The 24,059-nt window shown below is 43.9% G+C and overlaps 1 protein-coding gene and 1 pseudogene across 6 annotated transcripts in view; one reads left to right on the forward strand and one right to left on the reverse strand.

Moving 5' to 3' along the window:
* The window catches only part of CLIP1 (CAP-Gly domain containing linker protein 1), a 115,121-nt gene that overhangs the window by 67,643 nt on the left and 23,419 nt on the right, over positions 1-24,059 (reverse strand). For all 6 annotated transcript variants that reach the window (XM_036085089.2, XM_036085097.2, XM_036085091.2 and 3 more), the window contains 2 exons: positions 16,931-17,125; positions 12,773-13,344 (listed from right to left, as the gene is read on the reverse strand). In XM_036085089.2, the coding sequence (XP_035940982.2) occupies positions 12,773-13,344; positions 16,931-17,015 (657 nt within the window). In that variant the 5' untranslated portion in view covers positions 17,016-17,125. Of the gene's footprint in view, positions 1-12,772; positions 13,345-16,930; positions 17,126-24,059 lie in introns of those variants that run through there.
* On the forward strand, positions 1,536-8,414 carry LOC144379873 (uncharacterized; annotated as a pseudogene).

A 24,059-nucleotide genomic window follows, 5' to 3' on the forward strand; every position in this document is an offset into this window, starting at 1 on the left:
AGGCTTCCCACGGAGAAGGGAGCCCAATGCGGGGCTCGATCCCAGGACCCTGGGATCATGACCTGAGCCGAAGGGCAGATGCTTAACGACTGAGCCACCCAGGCACCCTGTCTTGCTTTTTAATACAAAAGGCACTTGTTTCTAAATTTTCTATGAATATAGCTTTCTATGAATTTGGGATGACACATTTTTTTCCTTTAACCCTTTGTTGAAGATGGAAAAATGTTAAAACCTCAAGCCTATGTTCTTCTTCTCTAAAAGGGAAACTTTTTGTGAAAGTGACTTAAGGAACCAGGGCAGATGGTTTAAGGCACTCCGGGCAGGAAGGGCATGTGAAGGGTGACACAGGGCAGGCAGCGCCAGGACAGTATGGAAGCGCCCTGTCAGGACAGCTGCCACCGAGGCGAGATGGAGTTGGAGAAAACTCCACGGCAGGCGCCCTGTTGTGTCCGGCACTGTGACCTCCATGCCCAGAACAGCACAGCAGACACTCAACAAACATTTGCTGGGTAAGTGAAAGGGGACTTTCTCCACTGGAACCTACATAGAAAAGGCCACTTTTTCCACACAAACCAACTAAAGGAGAAAGATCACCCACCGCTGAGGTTGAATTTGAGGTCTCAGAAGCAAGTAAAGGAAGAGACACTGACAGAGCGTGGGCTCTAAAGTTGGACAAATTCAAATACCAGCTCTATTAATTAGTCAAGCTGCTTAATTTCTAAAGCTCAGTTTCCTCATAAGTAAAATGGTGATCATTTGGGGGCTGCTGTGAGGATAAAGTAAAGTAATCCACGTAAAACTGCTAAGAGCGGCGTCTGACAGCGTAGGCCAGCAGCCAGTTTGCCCACATTAACGGGAATACTAGTTCTAGATCTGCCACACGCAACTGTTCAGTACTTTTTTTTTTTAAGATTTTTTTTGTTTTTATTTGACATCGAGAGACACAGCGAGAGAGGGAACACAAGCAGGGGGAGTGGGAGAGGGAGAAGCAGGCTTCCCGGCGAGCAGGGAGCCCGATGTGGGGCTCGATCCCAGGACCCCAAGGATCACAACCCGAGCCGAAGCAGACGTTTAATGACTGAGCCACCCAGGCGCCTCTCGACTGTTTAATACTCTTACGGTATTCATGGAATCTACGAACAGTCACCTATATTGTTTTCTCCACCCTCCCATACATACCACTCGGAGCTGCGAGCTGCGGGCTACCCAGCATCACGTGAACAGAACACAGGTCATTAAAGATAATGCGATCTCATCGGATAATCTGTTGAATTCTTTGGGCATGAGTCTAAGCTACTGTCATGACAATTGTTTTTCCAAGAGGCGTCTAACAGGCTGTGGTCAGTAAATAATCCAAGCAAACCACAGGTTTCATTCAGAAGCTTTAAAAAAAAGTACCACAAACAGGCCGGCGCTCCTGGGGGCTCGGCATCAGCCTCTGTCTGTCCGCTGGTGCACACTGCTGTGGTGTTCAACAAGAGCCCATGGAAGAATCATAAGAAGAGGCGGTGATTAGGTCCTAAGGCAGGCATGATATGTTTTGATTTCCAAGAGCTACCCTGCTGGACTGTCAAGGAAGATATGCCCAGAATATAGCATATTTCAATGTGATGACTGAAGCCCACCACAAATATGATCACTCTGAGGCCACAGGATCCTCAAGCTGGGATTTCCAGAATTCTTTCAGAAGAGAGAAGCTGGAACAAAAATCCCCAGATTCTAGGACACTACAGAAAGATTCACCTGGAGTGAGACAGAGGATCCATGAGTGTCAGGAATGTGGAAAATCCCACAAGCAAAAAGGCAGTCTAACCTTGCATGACAGAATCCACACTGGCCAAAGGCCCTTTGAGTGTACCTACTGTGGAAACAGCTTCAGGGCCAAAGGCAATCTTGTTAAACATCAATGAATACTCACAGGAGAGAAGCCCCATCAATGCAAGGAGTGTAGGAAAAACTTCAGTCAATGAGGGAGTCTGGCCATTCATGAAAAACTCCACTCTGGACAGAAACCCTATGAGTGTGTTATTTGTCAGAGAAGCTTCAGGAATCAAAGTAACCTTGCTGTTCATAGAAAAGTTCACAGTGGTGAAAAGCCCTATAGATGTGATCGGTGTGGAAAAGCCTTCAGTCAGAAGGGAGGTTTCATTGTTCACATCAGAGTCCATACCGGCTTGAAACGTTATGCCTGTACACAGTGCGGGAAGTTTCCACACCAGGGGGAACTGAATCCTACCTGGCAAAATTCACACAAAATTCTCTGACCCTCCTCCCTCTCATGCTCTCTGTCTCTCATTCTCTCTCTCTCAAATAAATAAATAAAATCTTTAAAAAAAAAAAAAGATTTCATTTATTTATTTGAGAGACAGAGACAGAGCACAAGCACGGGGAGCAGCAGGCTGAGGGTGAAGCAGGCTCCCTGCTGAGCAAGGAGCCCGATGTGGGACTCGATCCCAGGACCCTGCGATCATGACCTGAGCTGAAGGCAGATACTTAACCAACTTAGCCCCCCAGGTACCCCCTGACCAGTCTCAAAGTTCTCTTTATAAATTAAAAGTACAAAATCCTCAGATCAAGCAACCTATCCAATTCCATGGAATGAATGGAGACTCTTTCAGAAAGACCATCACTGGGTAGGACAAACTGACATTTCTCCTTTCCCCCAAATGAATATGAAAAATAAATGTCGTTTACTATAAAAAAATAAAATTTAAAAAAATTTTAAATACCACAAATAGCAGATAAGCAACTACTTCTCTAACTGCAGGTAATAAAATATACATTTACCCTGAAGAAAAAATACCATGCCACAAAATTTATTTGAAATGGATGACTACAGGTTCCTAGGATGGGTGGTTTTTTTATACTTTTTCTCCCATCAAACTTTGAACTATTGACTCCTATGACAGACAATATGCTTTCCCTCTTCCTGTAAAATATTCTCAGTAGTTGCTCAAAATATCTTCAACAGAGACAGGAAGTCACATGAAGTCCTAAAATCACTCAAATGCTTTTCTGCTTAATCATTCTACAGTCAGATTTTTTTCTAAGCATTTAAACATGATTGTATAGTTTTACTTCTCAATTGTCCCAGAGAATCTACAGTATTTCAGTATGTGCAGTTACATTAAATATAAGCCACAATTTTCAAATCTATGTTTTAGGGGTACATATCAAGATTCTTAGAGAAAAAAAATTTTCAACATAAAAACAAAAAACTAGATCCATGGCAAACACAAATAACTACCATTTACTATCTTTACTCTCAGGATATGAGCATATTAAATCCTATACTGTGGTCAATTTGAATCAAAATTAGAAGTCACTACTGGAGACAAAATTAATTTAAACTAGAAACTCAATTAAAGGAAAACAAAGCCAGTTATCATGCTTTAGAAAATCTCAGATTTGTAAGTTCTCATTCATTCATTCGGTATTTATTTCTTGAGTGCTTGGGTCCTTGGGATACCAGTATAAACAGAATACAGTGTTGGCCACTGAGAGAGAGTGAAACTGGGACAAGTAATTCCAGTGAAGAGTAATAAGTGCTTTAAGAGGTTTCTACAAAATGCTGTGGGAACAGATAAATGCCCTCTTGCAAACTCATGTACAAATAAGAACACTGATGAATTCTGCCGGCTAACGAGCGGGACAACAAACAGGAAAGAGGGAACACTTAATGCTCTCTGAACTCCCCCATCTATTTATGATCAATCCCAAACAAGCCATGTAATCTCACTGTGCCTTGGTTTACAAAGCTATCAAATGTCCAATGAGTGCTAATGAGGGACTGTCTCGCAGGAATACTGTGAGCAACAAAACCCTGTGAAGTGGACTCTTATTTGCCATATTCTAAGTTAAGCAGCTTTTTTTTTTTTTTTTTAAGATTTATTTATTTGAGAGAGAGGGAGCAAGCGAGTAGAGGGAGGGGCAGATGGAGAGAGAGAATTTCAAGCAGACTCCCTGCTGAGCATAGAGCCCGGACGCAGGGCTGGATCCCAGGACCTGAACTGAAACCAAGAGCTGGCCACTTAACCGACTGAGCCACCCAGGCACCCCAAGCAGCTTATTTATAAAAAGGTAAATATGGCTAATTGGTATTTACCAAGCACAAACCTAGCCCTGACTTAAAATTTAATCAGCTGTGAAATGACGGTGCCAGCATAGGTATTTTCTACCACCTCAACTAGAGAGCCACGCCCTTTTGGGGTGGTTCTTCCGGGCAAGTCTCCCACAGAGAAGGGCAAAACCTTCCTGTCCTGTTTTTACCTCTTGTCATACTGTACAATTTTACTTGTCCCCTTCGAGGGTATGTGACAGTACACCTAAAACCCTCTAGTTCCTAACAATCCTTAGGAGTACCTACTATGTGACAGGCCCTCTCCTAAGCACTGGGGGTATGAACATGAATGACATACAAAGTTTCTAGACTTCCATGGAGCCTAAATTCTGGTCAGGGGAAAATGGACAATGAACAAGTAAATAACTGAGAAGAATGTTTTAAGTAGTACAGAGGGATAGGAAACAAAACAAAATAGGGTGATGCCATAGTGCCTAGAGAGGTGACAGGGAAAGGGTCCCCGAGGAGGTGACGTCTGAGCCAAGTCTTGAATGACTATAAGGCGTCAATCATGCAAAGACATAAGGGCAGAACATTCCAAGCAGAAGAAACCGCAAATCCCAAGGTGCAGCTGAGTCTGGGGTTTAGGAAACAGCACGGAAGCCAGTGTAGCTGCGTGGAGTGAGGCAGGGGGACATGTGGAGGGAGGGGAGCTCCGAGAGGGTGGGCAGGGTCCAGAGCACGCGGGCCCTGCAGGTCTTGGGAAGGAATTCAGAGTTTTACCCGAACGCGATGGGAAACCCTATCAGACAGCAGTGTGTTGGTTTCGGTCACTGCCAAACCTACAGCACCAAGAACACGGCCTGCCCAGAGCAGACACTCGGCGTCTTTACTGAACGGACTGGAGGGTGTTAAATACGCTGCTACAGGTTCTCTAGGCTAAATAAACGTCGTGGTTTCCTTACTCCCTTTATGCCATCAATTTGAGTTTCCCAATCTATAACAGATGGCAGTAAATAAACCCCCTTAGAGAATTAACACAACAAGTGCAGATGATGTAGAACAGATACTCTCTCATAAACTCTACCTTGCCTGAGAACAGGCAAAGAAGACATAATTACGAAGACAATGGTTAAAAGAAGAAAAAGTTATGCTTGACTTGCAATGTTAACTCTTGAAATTCATCTTCCCTTCCCAGGAAGAAAAAAGGGGGGTGTGGAGTGGGGAATTAATCTGTTACATCAAGGGACGCCTGAGTGGCTCAGTTGGTTAAGCGTCTGCCTCCGGCTCAGGTCATGATCTCACGGTCCTGGGATCGAGTCCCACATTGGGCTCCCTGCTCAGCGGGGAGCCTGTTTCTCCCTCTGCCTGTCGCTCCCCCCCTGCTTTGTGCTCACTCTCTCTGACAAAATCTTTAAAAAAAAAATCTGTTACATCAGAGCGTGGGCACAGAACTACTAACTTTTTCATACAAACTTAAAAGTACCCAAATCAGGACATTTTGAACTAGGAGCATGAATTCCTTTAACAAAAATTTAAGTAAACAAATAGTGAATGGATAAAATGTGGTATATCCATAAAACAATATTTTAGCCATGAGAAGCAATGAACTACAACATGGTGAGCCTTAAAACATAATTTATGTGGAAGAGGCCAGACACACAAAAAACTGCTGTATGATGGCATTTATACAAAATGTCCAGGAAAGGCGCACGACAGAAGGCAGATCAGTGATTGCCTGGGGCTGGAGGTGGGAGTGGAAATGACTTGCCAAATGTAAGAGGGAACTTCTTGGGGTGATAGAAATATTCTAAAACTGGATTGTAGTGACTGCATAACTCTATACATTTATTAAAAGTCATTGGGGTGCGTGGGTGGCTCAGTCAGTTAACAGTCTGCCTTTGGCTCAGGTCATGATCCCAGGGTCCTGGGATCAAGCCCCACCTTGGGCTCCCTGCTCAGTAGGGAGCCTGCTTCTCCCTCTCCCTCTGCCCCCACGTGTTCTTGCTCTCTCTCTCCCAAATAAATAAAATCTTTAAAAAAATCACTCAACTGTACACTTAAAATGGATGCATATATTATGCCTCCACAAAGCTGTTTAAAAACAAAATAGAGGGGCGCCTGGATGGCTCAGGTGGTTAAGTTTCTGCCTTCGGCTCAGGTCATGATCCTGGAGTCCCAGGATCGAGCCCCACGTCTGGCTCCCTGCTCAGTGGGGAGTCTGCTTCTCCCTCGCCCTCTGCCCCTCCCCCCTTCTCTCTCACTCTCACTCACATAAACAAACAAACAAACAAACATAGAGGGCTGCCTGGGTGGCTCAGTCGGTTAAGCATCTGCCTTTGGCTTAGGTTGTGATCCTGGGGGAGCTGGGATCCAAGTCACGCATCGGGCTCCATGCTCTGCAGGGAGCCTGCTTCTCCCTCTGCCTCTGCCTCCCGATCTCTCTTGTCTCTCTCCCTCTCTCATGAATGAATAAATAAAATCTTTAAAAAAAAATTCTTTGCCCAAACTCCTGGGCCCTTAGATGGGCTCTAAGATATCCTGGTAATTCTGCTTAAAGATTTCATGAAAGCAATACTAAGAGTGAGAAGAGGTGATCTAGTAACAGGCTTTGCAACGTCAGCCTCAGGCTCGGGCAGTAGTCAATCTTTCCTCCCTCTGAGTCCCACAGTAGGACAGGGTGATCTGCGTCCTCGACCAGAAATTCCTGAGCCCCAGGAGCCTACACAAAGTTCTCAAGGCTGGAGAGATACCAGCTTTGATACCTGTAAGGTATCTTACATTTGCAAAAAGAACCTAATGTCGTACTAATTAGCCAGGCCCAGGGACTGACGCCTGGAGAAAACTCTCCCAACATTGCAAAAACGAAACCACCAGTGTGGTGCCAGTGATTTTATGTGGAGCCAGCATCATCAGATCTACATTTTAGGCGCACCATTCTGTCACAGTGTGGAGGACAGACCTGGGGAGAGATGGACTAGTGGCAGGGACAGCGTGGACAGCAGCGTGGCAGGGGTGTGGCAGTCCAGGGGAAGGAGACGCCGGCCGGCCTGAGCCTGTGCAGGACACCAGGCCTGGAGAGAGCAGAGGGATGGTTTGATGCATTCCCAAGCCTCAGAAGTAAAAGCACACTGCCCTCTCACAACCGAGAGCAGCCAGCAGGGAGAGCGGTGTTCGCACCCGCCACGAGCTGCTAAGATGTGACTACTGACCCTGGCTGCGAGCCAAGAGGCCGCCGCAGCCGGATCCAGCTTCTCACCAGAACTGTGAGGCGATCTGCATTTCCCTGAGCAAAATCTATCGTGCTGGAAAAGATCTCCATATTCAGACAAGGTCTCCAAAGAGAATTTTTAACATGACGTGAACATCTGGAGTCTTCTCAACCTTGAGGCATACAAAATAACAGATCTTTTCTGCTCATAGCTACTGTCCCGTCAATCAAGGTACAGAGAGGCCATAGTAAATAACAGCTTCCCCGGAGCTCAAGAACCGCCCAGGCAGATGATGCACAAATGCCCAACGTAAGGGCAATGTCACCACCAGACTCATAGATTTGGGGGTTCTAAGTCACTGGTAAGAAGACTGAGAAAAACAGATGAAATCAACTTATTAGAAAGGGCATATTTGTATGTTGTTTGTGTGAACATAAAATGGTAATGGATATCTGGACCATAATTTGGCTGTATATTACAAGTTTAAATGTTTATATCTTCCTCTAGGCAGAAATTTCATTTCTGGAGAAAACAATAGGAGCAATCTAATGTCTATGATTAAATTAGGTGCAGTACTTCCAAAGAGTGTGATACCAAACAGTAACTTATTATTTTAAACAGAGTTGTAGGGGCACCTGGGTGGCTCAGTCGTTAAGTGTCTGCCTTCGGCTCAGGTCATGATCCCAGGGTCCTGGGATCGAGCCCCACATCGGGCTCCCTGCTCGGCGGGAAGCCCGCTTCTCCCTCTCCCACTCCCCCTCCTTGTGTTCCCTCTCTCACTACCTCTGTCTGTCAAATAAATAAATAAAATCTTTAAAAAAAAAAATAAAGAGTTGTATTTACTAGCATAGAAACGCCTCAAATCTACAGAAGTATATTGTGATGTTTACACTAAATGACCCTACTATGTGCATGTTTCAAATAAGTTACAGATAAATCTCACAAACATAACATTGAACAAATCAAGAGACACACATGAAGGAAGTATACACTGGATGAACTGTAGTTACTTAAGGTTCAAGCACACACAAAATAAACCTTATGAATAAAGGTCTTTTTTAATTCTCAGGAAGACTTTTTTTTCCTCTTTCACAGTATCCGTAAGACCTACAGAGATCTACACTGCAATACTCTTCGTGTAAGAGCTCTGGGAGTAACTCGTAAGAAAATAAAGCTTGTCGTTTTAAAAATAAAATGCTGAAAAGCCTCCTCATATACGGTCATAAACTAAGAATTCAGCATAGAACATACAGTCTCAGACATGGAGACAACCCATGTTGAAACACAACAGCTGGAAGTCGGTCACCTTTCTCAAGAACCTGACATCACCTCCTTGAAATATCAAATATACCCAAAAAAACACAACGAGACCATCTCAAAAAAATTCTGGGCAATTAGCTACCCCAGAGATTTGCAGTCTGCAAAGAAGTGTGTCTCTGAGAGTCCAGCAAACCGCAGCAGAAAGCAATCTTCAGTGAGACCCATGCAGTATTCATGAGGACAAATGGGAGCACAGAGAGGCCAGAGAGAGATGGGAAGGACACAGATGGGTTTGTTACAAGCAGCTCTGAGGCCCCTCCCCCAGCCTCCTGATATTAAACCAACCTCAGCATAACTTACTCCATGGCTAATTCATCCCACTGGTGACTGTGAGCATAAAGTACAGGGAAGAGGTGACAAGGGGGAGCTTCTGCAAGCCCTAACTGCCTTCCTGAGACACACGTGCCCGATTCAGTCATAGCTCCAGAGCTCCTACTTGGATCTTATAGAGGTCATTTGGCTCCACATCATACCCAGTGCAGAAACCCACTTTCCTGCTCTTCCTGCAATGGGAGGAAGAAGCGAAGTTACACAGGGCAAGGGTTTGGAGAAGGCAAGCTCACCTCCTGCCTTCTCTGCACTGGGAAAATTCTAGACCAAACCTCACATAACAGGGATCTAATGATCTTAGTTTCACTGGGATTTTGGTAATCAATAGCATTTGTCTTTAATTAGGAAAATTCCAAATCAAGTATTTTAGATTTCTAAACCTAATTTCCTTAATAAATTAATCTTGAAGTAAAAATGTTTCATATTTCTAAATCAAAGATCTCTATTAAACAAAGCAGCATGTTAAAGGAGAATAAAACAACAGAACTGGGACAAGAGGACACAGTGAGACAAAACACATTTATCACCCACCTATACAACTGAGGCAAGTCGTATTTCTTCTCTGGGCTTCAGTATTATAAGCAAAAAGAGGCATTTGGTGATCTCAAAAGATTCTTTCCAGCTCTAAAATGCTGTGGTTCTAAGGTACTCCTGTAATTTCTCCCAGAAATACTAACCAAAGGCAGTAATTCATTTTATCGCTTCCAATAACACACTCATAGGACTTCAGATTCTCATAGATTGAAATGAAATTCTGTTCCAAGTGTGCTAGTTTTGAATATGTCATTAAAATTTTCCTAGAAACACACCATTTAAACCTCTACAATCCAACCGGCATCTGCAGGTTCTCCTTCTTTCTTCCTATAAAACTGGAGGAAGTCTCCCTCTCTTAATCAAAGGCCCAGCGATCCCCCTGTGTGAGCTGGGGGTGCCACCTCTTTCCAGGAACCTCATCCATCACTGATCCTCCCTCTCTACTGTATCTTTAACCTGTTTCTTGAGTCTAGCTCAGTTTAGTCAGATAAATACCCCAGACCCTGCCATCTTGGAAAAAAGAAAATAAACAAAATCCTCCCGAGACCCAACACTTCTCCAGCATCAGGCTGACATCTGTGCTCTCCTCCAACTTCCAACCTCTTCAAAGAATGGTCACGTCCAACCCGTTCTTATCCACCTCCAATCCATTCTTACAAAGTAGCCAGAGTGGTCTTCCCAAGCTACAGATCCAATATCACTCTCGTTGTTCTTAATGAGAACAGCCTGTCCTTGTAGGCCCCGTGGCACTTGTTCCTGTGGACATCATTAACTAGTCTCACCTCCTACCACACATTCACTGCATCTGGAGAAGGACACTGGCCTTTTCTCCAAACATGCCAATGTCTTTCCATCTCAGGGAGTCTACCTTCCCTCAGCTAGAAGGCTCCTTCTCCCCACCACCACCTCCTGCTGCCAGGCCAATTCCTATCCTTCAGGTCTACTTTAATCCTGACAGCCTCCTGGAAGCCTTTGGTTGTCAGTTAAACCATGCTACCTTGTCATTTCAGCTGTCTTAGCAGCCAAGCAGTATGCCATTGGACCAGTATTTCAATCAACTATTTGTCACATTGGCTGGTGGAAAGGGAGAGCTTCTTGTTTTGAAAGTGTGCCCTGTGCTTTCTCGAACGGGAAAGAGGTTGTTTACAGATAAGCACTTAGGACGGCATGGCATTCAATCTGCAGTCTAATCTACAAAGCAGTCCTGTGCTAAGGTCATGGGTTTCTGATTTAACCAAAGCTCACTAGGTAAGTATGGGCCATAAGCCTTAAACCTGTCTATGCCCTTTAACCTAGTAATTCCACCTCTATGAAGTTATCCTACGAAAGTAAGATATATACACAGAAAAAATTTTAGAGGCATTCATGGCAGCAATATCTATACAGCAAAGAAGAAAAAAAAAGTAAGCATCACGACTCTCGATCTCGGGGTAGTAAGTTCAAGTCCCATGATCGGCGTACAGATTACTTAAAAAGACCCTTAAAAAGGGGGGGGGGGCATCAAAAAGGCTTTGTTGCCACAAAAGAGCAGCTGTACCAAATTCAAAACTGGTACAGCAAGTGAACATCAGCTAAACAAACAAGATACAGGTTGAGCTCCATCACACAGAAATGCTACCTTAAAAATGCTTTAAGTTCTGATGCGTCAACCTTTGAAATTCATGATGATTGTAACTGACCTTGAAACTAAGGGATCCAGAAGGAACCCCTTGAAGGTAAGAGGTGTTAGTGGGCCCCCACAGATATGTGAGGCCTCCTCGATTCATGGAGGCGCTATGGGCCTGGGAGGCAGAAGTCCTGGGTTATAACTCTAAAATCTGCTGAGAACTCACTACATGATTAGGCAGTCACTTCATTTCTCTGGGCTTAAGCTTCCTTATCCGTAAGACAGCAAAGTCACAAAAAACACTTCCAATTTTACAATTATACTATCAATCATCAGCTCTCCACAATAGGCACTGGAGTAGAAAGACCACAGTTTAAATTACAGGTCCACCCGTCTTTTGGTTGGGAGCCATTGGACTAGTGACCCCACCCCCCAAGCCTCCGTCTCCTCCTCAGCTCCCCAGGGCTGCTCCAGAACACTGTGGAAACGTTCCATGAGACACATGGTACGCTAACAGCTCTTCTTGTCCTCCCGAGGCATTCCTGGAAGCTGCCAGGCCTGGCGGAACTTTACAGCTGCTGAACAGATACAAGGAAAGGCACCGGGTCAGAGACGCCGACCAACTTCAGGCCCTACACTGAACTGACTGAAGTGTGGGAAGAGTGAAATGGTAAAGCTTCAACCTTTCACCAGGGAGAGAAAGAGCTACCATTGCTTGAGTGTTTGCTGTATCCCAGGCACCGAAGAATTTTTATGCATTATCTAATGTCATCCTTCCAATGATGCTGGGGGTTAGCACTATTCTCGTCTCATTCTTACAGATGAGGAAGCTCGGAAGTTAAAGAACTTGCTGAGGTCACAAAGGCAGAGCTGGGGCTCACTGGCCTCTTGTTTAAAACAAAAAACAAACTGGGGCGCCTGGTGGCTCAGTTGGTTAAGCGTCTGCCTTCAGCTCAGGTCATGATCCCAGGGTCCTAGGATTGAGCCCCACATCAGCTCCTTGCTCAGTGGGGAGCCTGCTTCTCCCTCTGCTCCTCCCCTCTTCTTGTGCTCTCTCTCTCTCTCTCTCAAATAATCTTTAAAAAAAAATAAAACAAAGAACAAAATCACGAGTGTAAATTCAAGGGTTCTAGAACGTACAGCATAGACCTTATACGTTGTGTTTCTTGCTTCTTAGTAAATAGAAACTACTATACACTTCCTTCCTCTTCCTAGATCTCAAGCAGACAACTCCTAACCTTAAAGGAAAATAAACTGGAGATCATTTCAAAGGCACAGAAATTCTGAAATAACATCCTATGATATCTGAGTTTTTCAAGATACCTAAGGAAGCAGGATCTTATATATTCCCACACACCATCCTTACAGCAAAAATTACAAACCAGGGGGAAAAAAACTTTTATAAACACATCCAAGTCCACTTCTGAGCTTGTTTTGTCAAGTAACAGTTATGAGTAATAAACTCAATATTCCTTTGGCTAAACTGGTAGACAGAATCAGAACCAATCATTGCAAACTTATGCTCATACTATGCTCAAAAGACACAGCCAGTTTCTAATTTGTTCCATGGTCACACATAAACCGAACGCTAGAAAAGCTGACTAATTTCTCTATAAATGAGTGATCCCTCTAGAACAGACCAAGCCTGTAGTGTGCATTTCAACCATTCATCAGTTCAACACAATGACCTCCAAAGGTTTCTGGACTCACCAATACTCTGTCTCCAATTTTGAGCTCTCTTTCTCCTTTCTTGATGGAACCGGCCTCTGAGAGGTTGGAGATAGATTCACTGGCAGTTTTTGTAAGGTTGCTGATCTGAGACGTAGCTGAAGGTTCCTTTGCTGTTGGCTGGGATGATTTATGGGGGATATTTGAAGGGGCTGCTAGGGAGGGGGTCATCATGCTGGCTGTGGAGGTGGACAGAGGCGAAGTCGCTCTCGAAGCAGGCGTAGTCTGCAGGCCGTTAGCTTCATCTTCCACCTGCACCTTCCTTGTCAACTTCGAAGGGCGCGTGAATATGCCCTTTAGAGGCTCACACTGGAAATACCGAACTCCTGCCACCGAACCATCGTTCTTGCCTATGGGTTCATCTAAAACAATCCCGGCCCACTGGCCTGGTGCAAACTGGGTTTCTCCCAGAAACTGGATGAATCCAGGCTTATTCCCATTCACCCAAACTCTCTCCCCGACTCGAAAGTCATCCACAAATTCCTCTTGTGCCTCAGAGGATGGCGTGTTTGATGCTTTCTCATTGGATGTTGTTCTTTCTACTGGAGCGACAACTGCAAACAGAAGAAAGGACCAGAAAAGACTCAATTTCATATTCAAGCCAACAACTCCTAATTTAAAAGAAAATAAACTGGAGAAAGCCCGAAGCAACAGAAGCAGTCGCAGCTCTTTTAAGGTATTCTGTCCATCTGTCTTTCTGTCAGCCCTTTTTAGTACTTGACCCATCAGGGCACCTGGCTGGCTCAGTCAGAAGAGCACACGACTCTTGATCTCAGGGTCATGAGTTCAAGCCCCATGTTGGGTGTAGAGATCACTTAAATCAATAAAACTTAAAAAAAAAAAAAAAAAAGGGCGCCTGGGTGGCTCAGTCATTGAGTGTCTGCCTTCGGCTCAGGTCATGATCCCAAGGTCCTGGGATCGAGTCCCACATCGGGCTCCCTGCTCGGCAGGAAGCCTGCTTCTCCCTCTCCCACTCCCCCTGCTTGTGTTCCTGCTCTGGCTATCTCTCTCTGTGTCAAATAAATAAATAAAATCTTTAAAAAAAAAAAAAAAGGACTCAGCCCATGACTACCATTTTCAATGCTGTCGAAACTCAGTGAGCCAGTAGGATTTAATCCTTATTGGCCATTAAGACTGGAAAAAGTCAAAGCAAGGGGGAAAAAAGTCCCTTTCCCAGAGTTCATAACACAGGTCTGATTTCATTCTTTCCTCCACCCCCCACTGTGCACATCATGAGCAAACACCTTTCGGATCCCCGGAGACGGGCTCTATTCCCACGTGGGAGCAGTCAGGGAAGGCTGACAAGTCCAGGACCTTGGAACCAGAGATTCCCAATCAGGCTTGGAGGAGGAGGACATTCAGTGCTACAGCCCTGCCATCTCACTCCAAGACCACCAAATAAACCCTATTCCTTTGGTGATAAAAACTGCAACAAGGGGAAAAAGACAGCACCTGGCCCAACTCCCTGCTAAGGCAAGACAACTTTATGCAATCTCTACCTTGCGGTAAAAGCAGAAATTATATTTTGCCAGAAATGTGCTATTTACACCAGAAACTCAAGCATTCAACCAGCATTTATTAAATATTTGGTAGAGCTGGCAAAGAGCCCACATTCTTAAGCACTCTACCATTTATTAGGCATATTGTTTTGTTTTAAAGATTTTATTTATTTATTTGACAGAGACAGACATAGCAAGAGAGGGAACACAAGCAGGGGAGTGGGAGAGGGAGAAGCAGGCTTCCCGCTGAGCAGGGAGCCCGATGTGGGGCTCGATCCCAGGACCCTGGGATCATGACCTGAGCCGAAAGCAGACCCTTAACCAACTGAGCCACCCAGGGATCCCCTTATTAGGCATACTGTGATCTTAGATGTTACCTAACCTCTCTGAGTTCAATTTCTTCATCTGTAAGGGGAAAGTACTATCTACCTTAAGAGTTTTATTAAATGAAATAATGTATTGATTCATGCTCCCCCTTTCTATGAGTTTCTACCACTCTGGCACTAGTCCCAGGCATTGTTCTCACTAGTGGACAAAGCAAGACAGCATAGTCCATGCCCTTTTAGAGCCCAGAGCCTAGAGGTGTGGACACAGACAGTCAAGAGACACACCAGGTAATTCCAGGTGATGTAAGTGCTGTGGAGGAGATGCCTTTAGGCAGAGCAGTCAGGGAAGGCCTCCTGGAGGAGGTAACATCTGGCCTGAGGCCTGATCAACAGAAAGCGTGAACCACGGGTAGACAGGGAAACAGAGTGGTCTGGCCAGCCTACAAGGCGTGCTGAACATCCCCTTACCCTACCTAGAAGGAGAGACTGGTGTTTCGATTTGTGGAGGGTTTTTTTGTTTTGTTTTTTGTTTTTTAGAAGACAATAAATGCTCTCAAATCAAACATAATAATCTGCCAAAGACAGACCAGCCCAGTCAGTTTTTTAGAATCTATTCCAGCTTTGTACATGAACAATTCTTCCTGACAGGGTGCTGCAAGCATGAGTTTCCGAAAAACAACCTTCATAAAAGTGCTCAAACGGGCAATGATTTCCTTTTAAGCATCTAAGTTTTAGCGTTTAAAAGCTGCTTTACTCTTAAAAAAAAAACAACAACATGTAATGTATGGCAAGTACTGTTGAGGAAACCAAGTCGAATTTCTCATGATCCCCTGCACTCAAGGACTTCACATGCTAAGGGGTGTGCATAAAAAATGCTAAAAGTGAAAAAGACAATTCTAAAATGCGGGGCGTGAGTATGACCATGGGAGGGTGCGAGGAAGGGGCGACATTTGAAGGGGTCCGAAAGAGAGGAAGGATTTTGAAGGGAAGGAGAATAGGAGACATCTCAGTAAAGCTTTCCTCTCCTCTAAGATGTCTTATGGTCTCCCTGATAAGACCCCGGTTTTATCATGATACACAAAATATAAATAATTTGGGATCTTCATTCAATCAACAAATGTTTAATGAGCTCCTGTTACGATCCAGGCAATGTTCTCGGTATGTAGGTAAATTTGGGCAGTGAAAAAAAAATGACAAAGATCCCTGCCGTCGTGGAAAATCAATGAGGTTTTATGGAAAAATCTGAAGAAACAATGTTGGATTTAATATTTTGTGGTGGACACCTGACTGTCTGGAATGGCTGATAACCTATCTAATAGCATATAACCACATGAAAAGACCAGAAAAGCAAGCATCAGATGCCCTCTCCTGACTCTCTTATTTAAGACCGTTAAGTGGTCATTCTGGGCTGTAAATTGAAACGGTGGAGGAGGAGACAGAAAGCAGAGGGGAAGAGGCTGCTGAAGATCGTCAAGGCCATGGGTTCATCAATGAAGTGAGGACGGTTTCCTGCATGAGCTAGACTCGAGCCATCGTACTCCCTGCTCCCTTGAAACCAATGGCCAACTTCCGATCACTTAGTGTCATCAAATCTTTTAAGCCAGACTCGTCTTTGTTTTCTCTACACAGCCCTAAACCCCAAAGAAAAAGGTCCAGATGAGTTAGGAAGACACAGAGAGAAAAAATATCTTAACATTGTAAGGATTAAATACTGAAGTTACTTGACAACTATTTTAGCACCTTGCACTAAATTAAGAGCTCTTCATTAAGATTTTTAGATATAGGGAGTGCCTGGGTGGCTCAGTCAGTTGAGCAGCCAACTCTTGATTTTGGCTCAGGTCATGATCTCAGGGTCCTGGGATCAAGCCCTGTGTTGGGGGTCCGCACTCAGTGGGGAGTCTGCCGCAGGATTCTCTCTCCCCCATACCCCTCCCCCCAACCCCCTTAAATAAATAAATCTTAGAAAAATATTTTTAGGTATAAAATTCTGTATTTTTAAAAAAGATTTATTTATTTAAAGAGAGAGAGAGCAAGAGAGAGTGAGCAGGGGGAGGGGCAGAGGGAGAGGGACAAGCAGACTCCCCACTGAGCACACAGCCCTACACGGGCCTGGATCTCAGGACCCTGAGATCATGACCTGAGCCGAAACCAAGAGTCGAATACCTAATCAACTGTGCCACCCAGGTGGCCCTAAAATTCCATTTCTTTTAATTAAAGCTTCTTCAAATATTTTCAAAAATATGAAGTTGTTTAAGGCTGTCTTTTTAAAGTTTTCAAATAGGATTCTAATTTAGATATAAATCATAAAGCCTTACCAGCAGCAGGTGTCTTCAAGGCTGTGCTTCCAGGCTTTAGGATCTTGGTAGGGGCCTTAAGCCCACTTGGTTTTAGCATACTCATTGTCCTTAGTATGTCAGAGCTGTTTTTCCTTTGCCTGTTGCCACTATCTTGCCCCAACCATTGATACAACTGTGGGTGTTTCTATGGTGAAGTCAGTCTCTGGGTTAAATCTGCAAGAGAAAAATATAAACAGAATTTAGAATCTATGGGAGGAAGAAAGTAGAAATAACACCTATTATTAAAGAAGCTTTCACAAGCTAAACTTTTCCTCATACATGATGACAAACTGTCTCCACACTGAACCTAGGAAACTAGATAAAAACAGGAAGATGCTGCTGAGATGGATTTAGAAGCAATTTATTACCCCTAAAAACAAGCAGTTGAGCCTACCAATACATTCACTTCTCTTTACCTAATATTACCAGCTCGGTACAGTGCCTAAAATCCACACAGTCCACATAAGGGGGTTCCAAAAAATGTGCCCCAAACTTAATGGTGGGAGAAGAAAGGAGCTTTCAGTTTTTACTTCATTCATTTCTATATTGCTGAAGTTCTATGACCACAAGCCTGTATTAACCATGTACTTTTTTAAGTTCACAGAATTATGCAATGCTCAATATAAAACCATATACTCACATATACCGTGAGACTTGGGCAAGGTTCAAACTCTGTAAGAAAAAGCTGTATCTGGGAAGTGCCGAGGAAAAAAATTTTTTTTGTTCTGTCTATAGAAACACAATATACTTCTGATTTACTCAAGACCAGGTATGAATCTACAACTTTGGGGCTCAGGCAAAACAGGATTTTGTCTTATTCTCTTAATGAACACTGAGTGTTATTTGCAACTGATGAATCACTAAATTCTACCTCTGAAACTAATTTTAAAAATTAAAAATTAAAAAAGAAAAGAAGAGGAGAAACGCTTTGGGATTCTGGAATATGGGGAAAGATTTCCAGATTTTACACTTAAAAACAGAATAATTCAATCAAAGAGAAAAATGCTATTTATTGACTCTGTCAAATGATTATGTTTTTGCACTTTTCTCTGCCAGCAGAGCTTGGATAATGATGCACCATGTTACTCTGCCGTCCTAGCTCTCCTACAAGCAATGACAAGCATTAGCAAAAAAATCTTGCCAGGGATGACAGAGGAGCCTGCTACGGTCCCAGAAGTGGGCTGAATGGTGCCCACTGCCCCACCCCCAACAAAGATACATCCATCCAGAACCTGTGAATGTGACCTTATTTGGAAAAAGAGTCTTTGCAGATGTAACTCAGTTAGGGATCTTGAGATGAGACCATCCTGGATTACCTGGGTGGGCCTTAAATCCAATGACAAGAGTCTATTACTAGGGGAAGAGAACTCACCAAGGAGGCGCAAGAAGATGCAGGCAGAGACTGCAGTGATGTGTCCAAGAGCCAAGGATGGCCGACAGCCACCAAAAGCTCGGGGACAAGCGTGAGATGAATGCGCCCTCAGGGCCTCGGGTAAGGAACCAACCCTGCCGACACACTGCTTTTTGACTTCTGGCCTCTGAACTGAGAGAACACATTCTGTTGTTTCAAGCCCTCCAGTTTGTGATCATTTGTTAAGGTGGCCCGAGGACTAACACAGCCACATCAGTTCTTCTGTTCAAAGATAATCAGAATGAACAGAAATCATACCAAGACAGTTGCCGCATTAGGCTCCATTTGCAGATTCCCCGTGGTTCTTAAAAGGGTCCAAAATGGTACAAGGTGTGTTTAAAAATGTCAAAGGTACATTATGTGGTTTTGAGAAGAGTGATTAACAGAGAAAGAAATACTGTGCCCTGGAAGGCAGCGACTGCCAACCCCGACTCTTAATACAACATTCCCAGGCTCCTTTCTCTCTCCACCATGACCATCCCTGCCAGATGGTGGCAGTGGGTGTGGGAGTCTGTGTGCTAGGACAGGTGGTTGAGTCAGGGTCAGGTTTGAACCCACTTGCTTCGCTATCAGACCCTTACCACAGACAGCCTGTAAGTTACAAGCAGATTTACTGGCTCTGCTACTGCCTTAGATGGAAGCGAACAGCTGAGTCCCCTCTAACCTCAGCTGAGAAAGACTATTTACATGTCCAGAGAATTTGAGGAAGGTGGGGACAGGTGAAGGGCAGAAGCTGCCGTGGGGCCTTGTTATACTGTGCCTACTCTTCACCCTGGCCCAACATCGTAAGGTGAAAGGGTCAGATAGATAAGAACAGAACAGACAGAGAGACAGCACAATGGTCCTGGGGAAGCTATTATGAAGGTAAGAAAAGAGGATGACGTGCTCCTTAAAATACTTTCACTCAGGCAGAACAGTGAGTTCTTGGGCTCTGGTCAAGCACTCCTCCCTAAAGAGAGATTTTGAAAACCACCACAATCAGCAACTCGGAAGCCTCAGCTGATTTCAAATTTTGCAGCTCAACACCCTGAGCTCACAAAAATCTGACCATCTAAAAGCTTCAGCCTAAAGGAACAGAGCATGTGTTATTAGGAACCTAAGAATAGCGATAAACCCAAAGTCTAGGACTTTGTGGTCTAAAGTGAATGCCTCTGCCTCTTGGTCCATCCGAGTCATTTGAATCCCAAAGCAGGGAACTGTGACCAAGATATAACCAAGGAGAAAAGTCTAGTCTGTACCAATAAAGGAATTAGGAGCAACACCAGCAATGCTGGGTTTTTACATCTTCCAATTCAAGTTTCTTCTTCATGTATTATTAATGAATGGCATGTCAGGCTTGATTTAAAAAATCAATTCTCTGAAAAACAAAAGATCAAAGTCTTGGTCGTGGTACCCACAAACTGTAATGACCAAGAAGCAACATCTCTGCATAATCTTTCAAGGTCAGTGAATGTCACCTTAAAACTAATCAATTCCAAAACATGCAAAAGGGGGGGGGGGGGGAAGACATTTTTGCCTCACTAATATGCTGAGTGTAGTTGAATTTCTGATGTTTGTGCTTACTGAAAAGCTCAAGAGTTTTGAACCTAAAATAAGACAAACCACCCATCTCCTCTCTCCTCCCAACATGTAAGGACCACAATATACAGATTATAATCTAGAAATAGTTTTTATGCATCTTATTGCCCCATTTGAGGTTTACAATTCTGTGGATCAGCTACTATTATCCTTTCTTAACAAATGAATTAACACCTCAGAAATTAACAGATGTATGTCCTCATTTGTTAATGACCTACTGCCTGAGGTCACTTGGCTAAGCAGCACAGACGTGAACGGCAGGCCTGATTCCAGAGTCCAAGTTCTTCCCACTAAACCTAACGTTCAAACTTAGGAGGGGCCGCACAGCACAATTAAAAACATTAGGACTCATCTTACTAAAATGACCTACATGTATACGGCACCAAGAGTGCCCAAAGCACAAAGATAAAACTATCTCATCTGCATCTCAAAATAACTGTGAAGGTAGGTGAACAATTACCATTAGGCCATTCATGGTCAGAGAGAATGAAGGTCTGAGCAGTTAAATAGCTTTCTCAAGGTCACTCAAAGAAGTGGTAGCACTTTGGGGCGCCTGGGTGGCTCAGTTGGTTAAGCGTTTGACTTTTTTTTTTTTTAAAGATTTTTATTTATTTATTGAGAGAGAGAGAATGATAGAGAGAGAGCATGACAGGGTGGAGGGTCAGAGGGAGAAGCAGACTCCCTGTTGAGCAGGGAGCCCGATGCGGGACTCGATCCTAGGACTCCAGGATCATGACCTGAGCCGAAGGCAGTTGCTTAACCAACTAAGCCACCCAGGCGCCCAAGCGTCTGACTCTTGATTTCAGCTCAGGTCATGACCTCAGCGTCATGAGACTGAGCCCTGCACTGGGCTCCTTGTGGAGCGTGCAGCCTGGTTGGGATTCTCTCTCTCCCTCTCCTTTTGCATTGTATATGTACACACACACCCATACTGATTTCATACATATAATTTAACATTTAAAAAGTGAAAATACACCAAAATAAGAAAGGTGATCATGTATTGCCAAACTAAAAAGAAGTCCAGAAAAAGGGAGTTAAAAAGAAAATGTCTAATTTACGGACACTGGAAAAAGGTTCTGGTAAAAAAACAAGGGTAGTCTATGGAGAAGGAGTCGTAAAGATTGCAAAAATTGCATGAAAATCGGCCTTAAGGATATTTGAAACAAAGCTCCAAAATTCCACGCTCAGATTAAGGTTTGGGTCTCCAACAGTGACCAAAGGGAATGGTGTCTTTTGGTATTTCTCTCACTATAAATACACGAAGTTATATTTTATAAACCATTATCTCTAAATTTTTTATGATTCAAGAGTCCCACCTCTGAGTAAACGGATTTTAAAAAAATGAGTTTCTGAACTTCCAGAGTGGAGGGTAAGCTCATCAAGGTAGGAGTGACAGCACTATGCCATTCTGCCAACTCTGGCTCTCAGTACTGCAATTCCGTGGTTCTCAGAGTGAGGTCCATGCACTCCTAGGGCACCCCCGAGACCCTTTCAGGGAAACAGAACTATCTGCACAGTATTACTAAGGCATTTTTTGCCTTTTCCACCTCGTTGATGTTTCCACTGATGGTGCAAAAGCACTGGGTGGGCACGGACGGCAGGCACTGAGTCAGGGCGATGAGAACACACGGCACCGTCTTCACTTGTATGGTCTGCCACACGTACTTGCAGGAGCAGGAGAAGCCACTTTCACTTAACAACGTGAAGCACTTGGTGTAGCAGAAAAACGAATCATTTTATTACATTTCAACCCTTAAATATGTGCCCTTTTTTTTTTAAGATTGTATTTATGTATTTGACAGAGAGAGATACTGAATGGGAGGGAGAGGGGAAGAGAATCTGAAGCAGATTCCACACTGAGCACAGAGTCCAACGTGGGGCTCGATCTCACAACCCTGAGCCTGAGCCAAAACTGAGAGTTGGGCGCTTAACCGACTGAGCCACCCAGGCGCCCCAAGTACGTACCTTTTTGGAGGCACACGTGAAGCACGTGCACCACTGCACCGTGTCTCAAAGAAAAACGTGAGCAAAGGAGGTGCAGGCTCAATTAGCCACTTTTTTCATAGAATGTCAATGTTACTTGAGAAAATGACTGGTAAGCTATGGTTACTGAGGCATGGGTATCTGGCAGACATTTTCTTGAAAATGAACTATCTGACCCGGTCACTTCAAGGCGAACAACTCTTTGTTGACAATGAGAGATTTTAAGCATTCAAGGGCAACTTCGAATTTTGGAAAACCTATCCTCCACTGTGAGCTTGACAGCTTCCCGATACTGAAGACTTTTCTGATGAGATCAACTGTATTAACAAATGTAATTTTTGTATATCATATAATGAAATGTGTCAGTATATGGAAATGTGCCTCTCCGTGAATCAGTATTTTTTCAACCTACAATGCATAATGTTACAAAAACATCAAAGCACAAAGTAGACCAATGGATTTTTACGTAACAATAAAAGTTCATTCATACAGTTTCAGATGCCACTTTTATGAAACTTCAACCTATCAAATTTTGGGAGTAGTATCAAAGAAGAAAATCCATAATTATCTAAAAATGCTCTTAAAATACTTTTTTCCTGTCTTTGTCATCTATGTGAGGCCAATTTTCTTCATGCACATCAACGGAAACAACCTCTCACTACAGATCCAATGCAGAAGCAGCTGTCTTCTATTAGAGACAGATTTGCAAAAATGTAAAAACAATGTCACCTTCTCGTTAAAGTTTTTATTTTAGAGAAACAGTTATTCATTAAAAATTTATGTAATGTGTAATGGGTTTATCATAATTTCTGATGAACTGATATTTTCAGCTTTAATTTCTAATATGGTAAACATCAATGGATAAAACCTAAATAAAGAAAAGCTCAATTTTTTAAGAAGGTAAAAGGGTCCTGCAGAAAACAGTGCGAGAACTGCTGCTATATTCATTTATGCTTTACACTTAGAGTTGCAAAGGTTGAAAACCCCCATTCCCGAAGGGCTTCCAGAAGCATGCACTTCTGCTTCAGATACTTACAGATGAGGATGCCAAGCTAGCAAATAGAGCATTTACTAACTGTGCCAGGGGCTGAGCGATACAAGTGAACTTACAATGTGTGGGAAGACGAGAAGTATGTACATAAAGCAAAAAGAACACAATTATGCACCAACCTCGGGGTATTTCTGTATGTAAGCCAGGCATTTCTCTAAGGCGGTTATCAGATGGACTGTATTCTAACTCAGTGGTTCTCAAAATGTGCAGCAGTACAACATCACCTGGGAACCTCAGTTTTCGGGGCCCCTACCCAGACTTACTGAAACTAACCCTGGGGGTGGGCCCAGATTTTAAGCCCGTCTGAGAACCACTCACTGCTGAACAGCTGGTAAGAAAAGTCCCCTGAGGTTCATTTTCTCAATTACACGCACGTGAACCAGCCAGGTGTCCGATTCCTCAAATACCACGACACACAGAGGCCCCGGCACTTCAGTCCCCACCGCTGTTGTTTCAGGCAGTTCGCTCAGCCTTGATGCCCTTTCCAAGTCTAGTGATCGCCATCTGCTGAAACCTTTACTCAAGGGCAAACTCAGGCATTCATCTGCCCCACAAAGCCTTCTCCAGTGCTCACCAGTGAAATTGTGCCCATCCTGCAATTTCCCACAGCAGAGTCTGGGCCTCTTCCTGGCACCTAGCCCACTGAGCTGTGTGTGTAGCCCATGCGATCCACCAGGCTGTAAGCGCCTTTTAGTCGTTGTTATGGTCCCCACAGTACTTTATCAACAATCCTCATTAAATAAAATGAACGAGGAAAATAGCCTCAATTGTTTAAATGACTCTACAAACCAGGCCGGGTGTATCAGTATTTTATTTTTTTAAAGATTTTATTTATTTATTTGAGAGAGAGAATGAGAGAGAGAGAGCATGAGAGGGGGGAGGGTCAGAGGGAGAAGCAGACTCCCTGCTGAGCAGAGAGCCCGATGCAGGACTCGATCCTGGGACTCCAGGATCATGACCTGAGCCGAAGGCAGTCACTCAACCAACTGAGCCACCCAGGTGCCCTGTATCAGTATTTTAAAAAAGTTATACTTGTCAGGGGGCACCTGACTGGCTCAGTTGGAAGAGCACATGAATCTTGATCT

The sequence above is a fragment of the Halichoerus grypus genome, chromosome 13 (assembly GCF_964656455.1).
Source record: "Halichoerus grypus chromosome 13, mHalGry1.hap1.1, whole genome shotgun sequence".
Taxonomy (NCBI): domain Eukaryota; kingdom Metazoa; phylum Chordata; class Mammalia; order Carnivora; family Phocidae; genus Halichoerus; species Halichoerus grypus.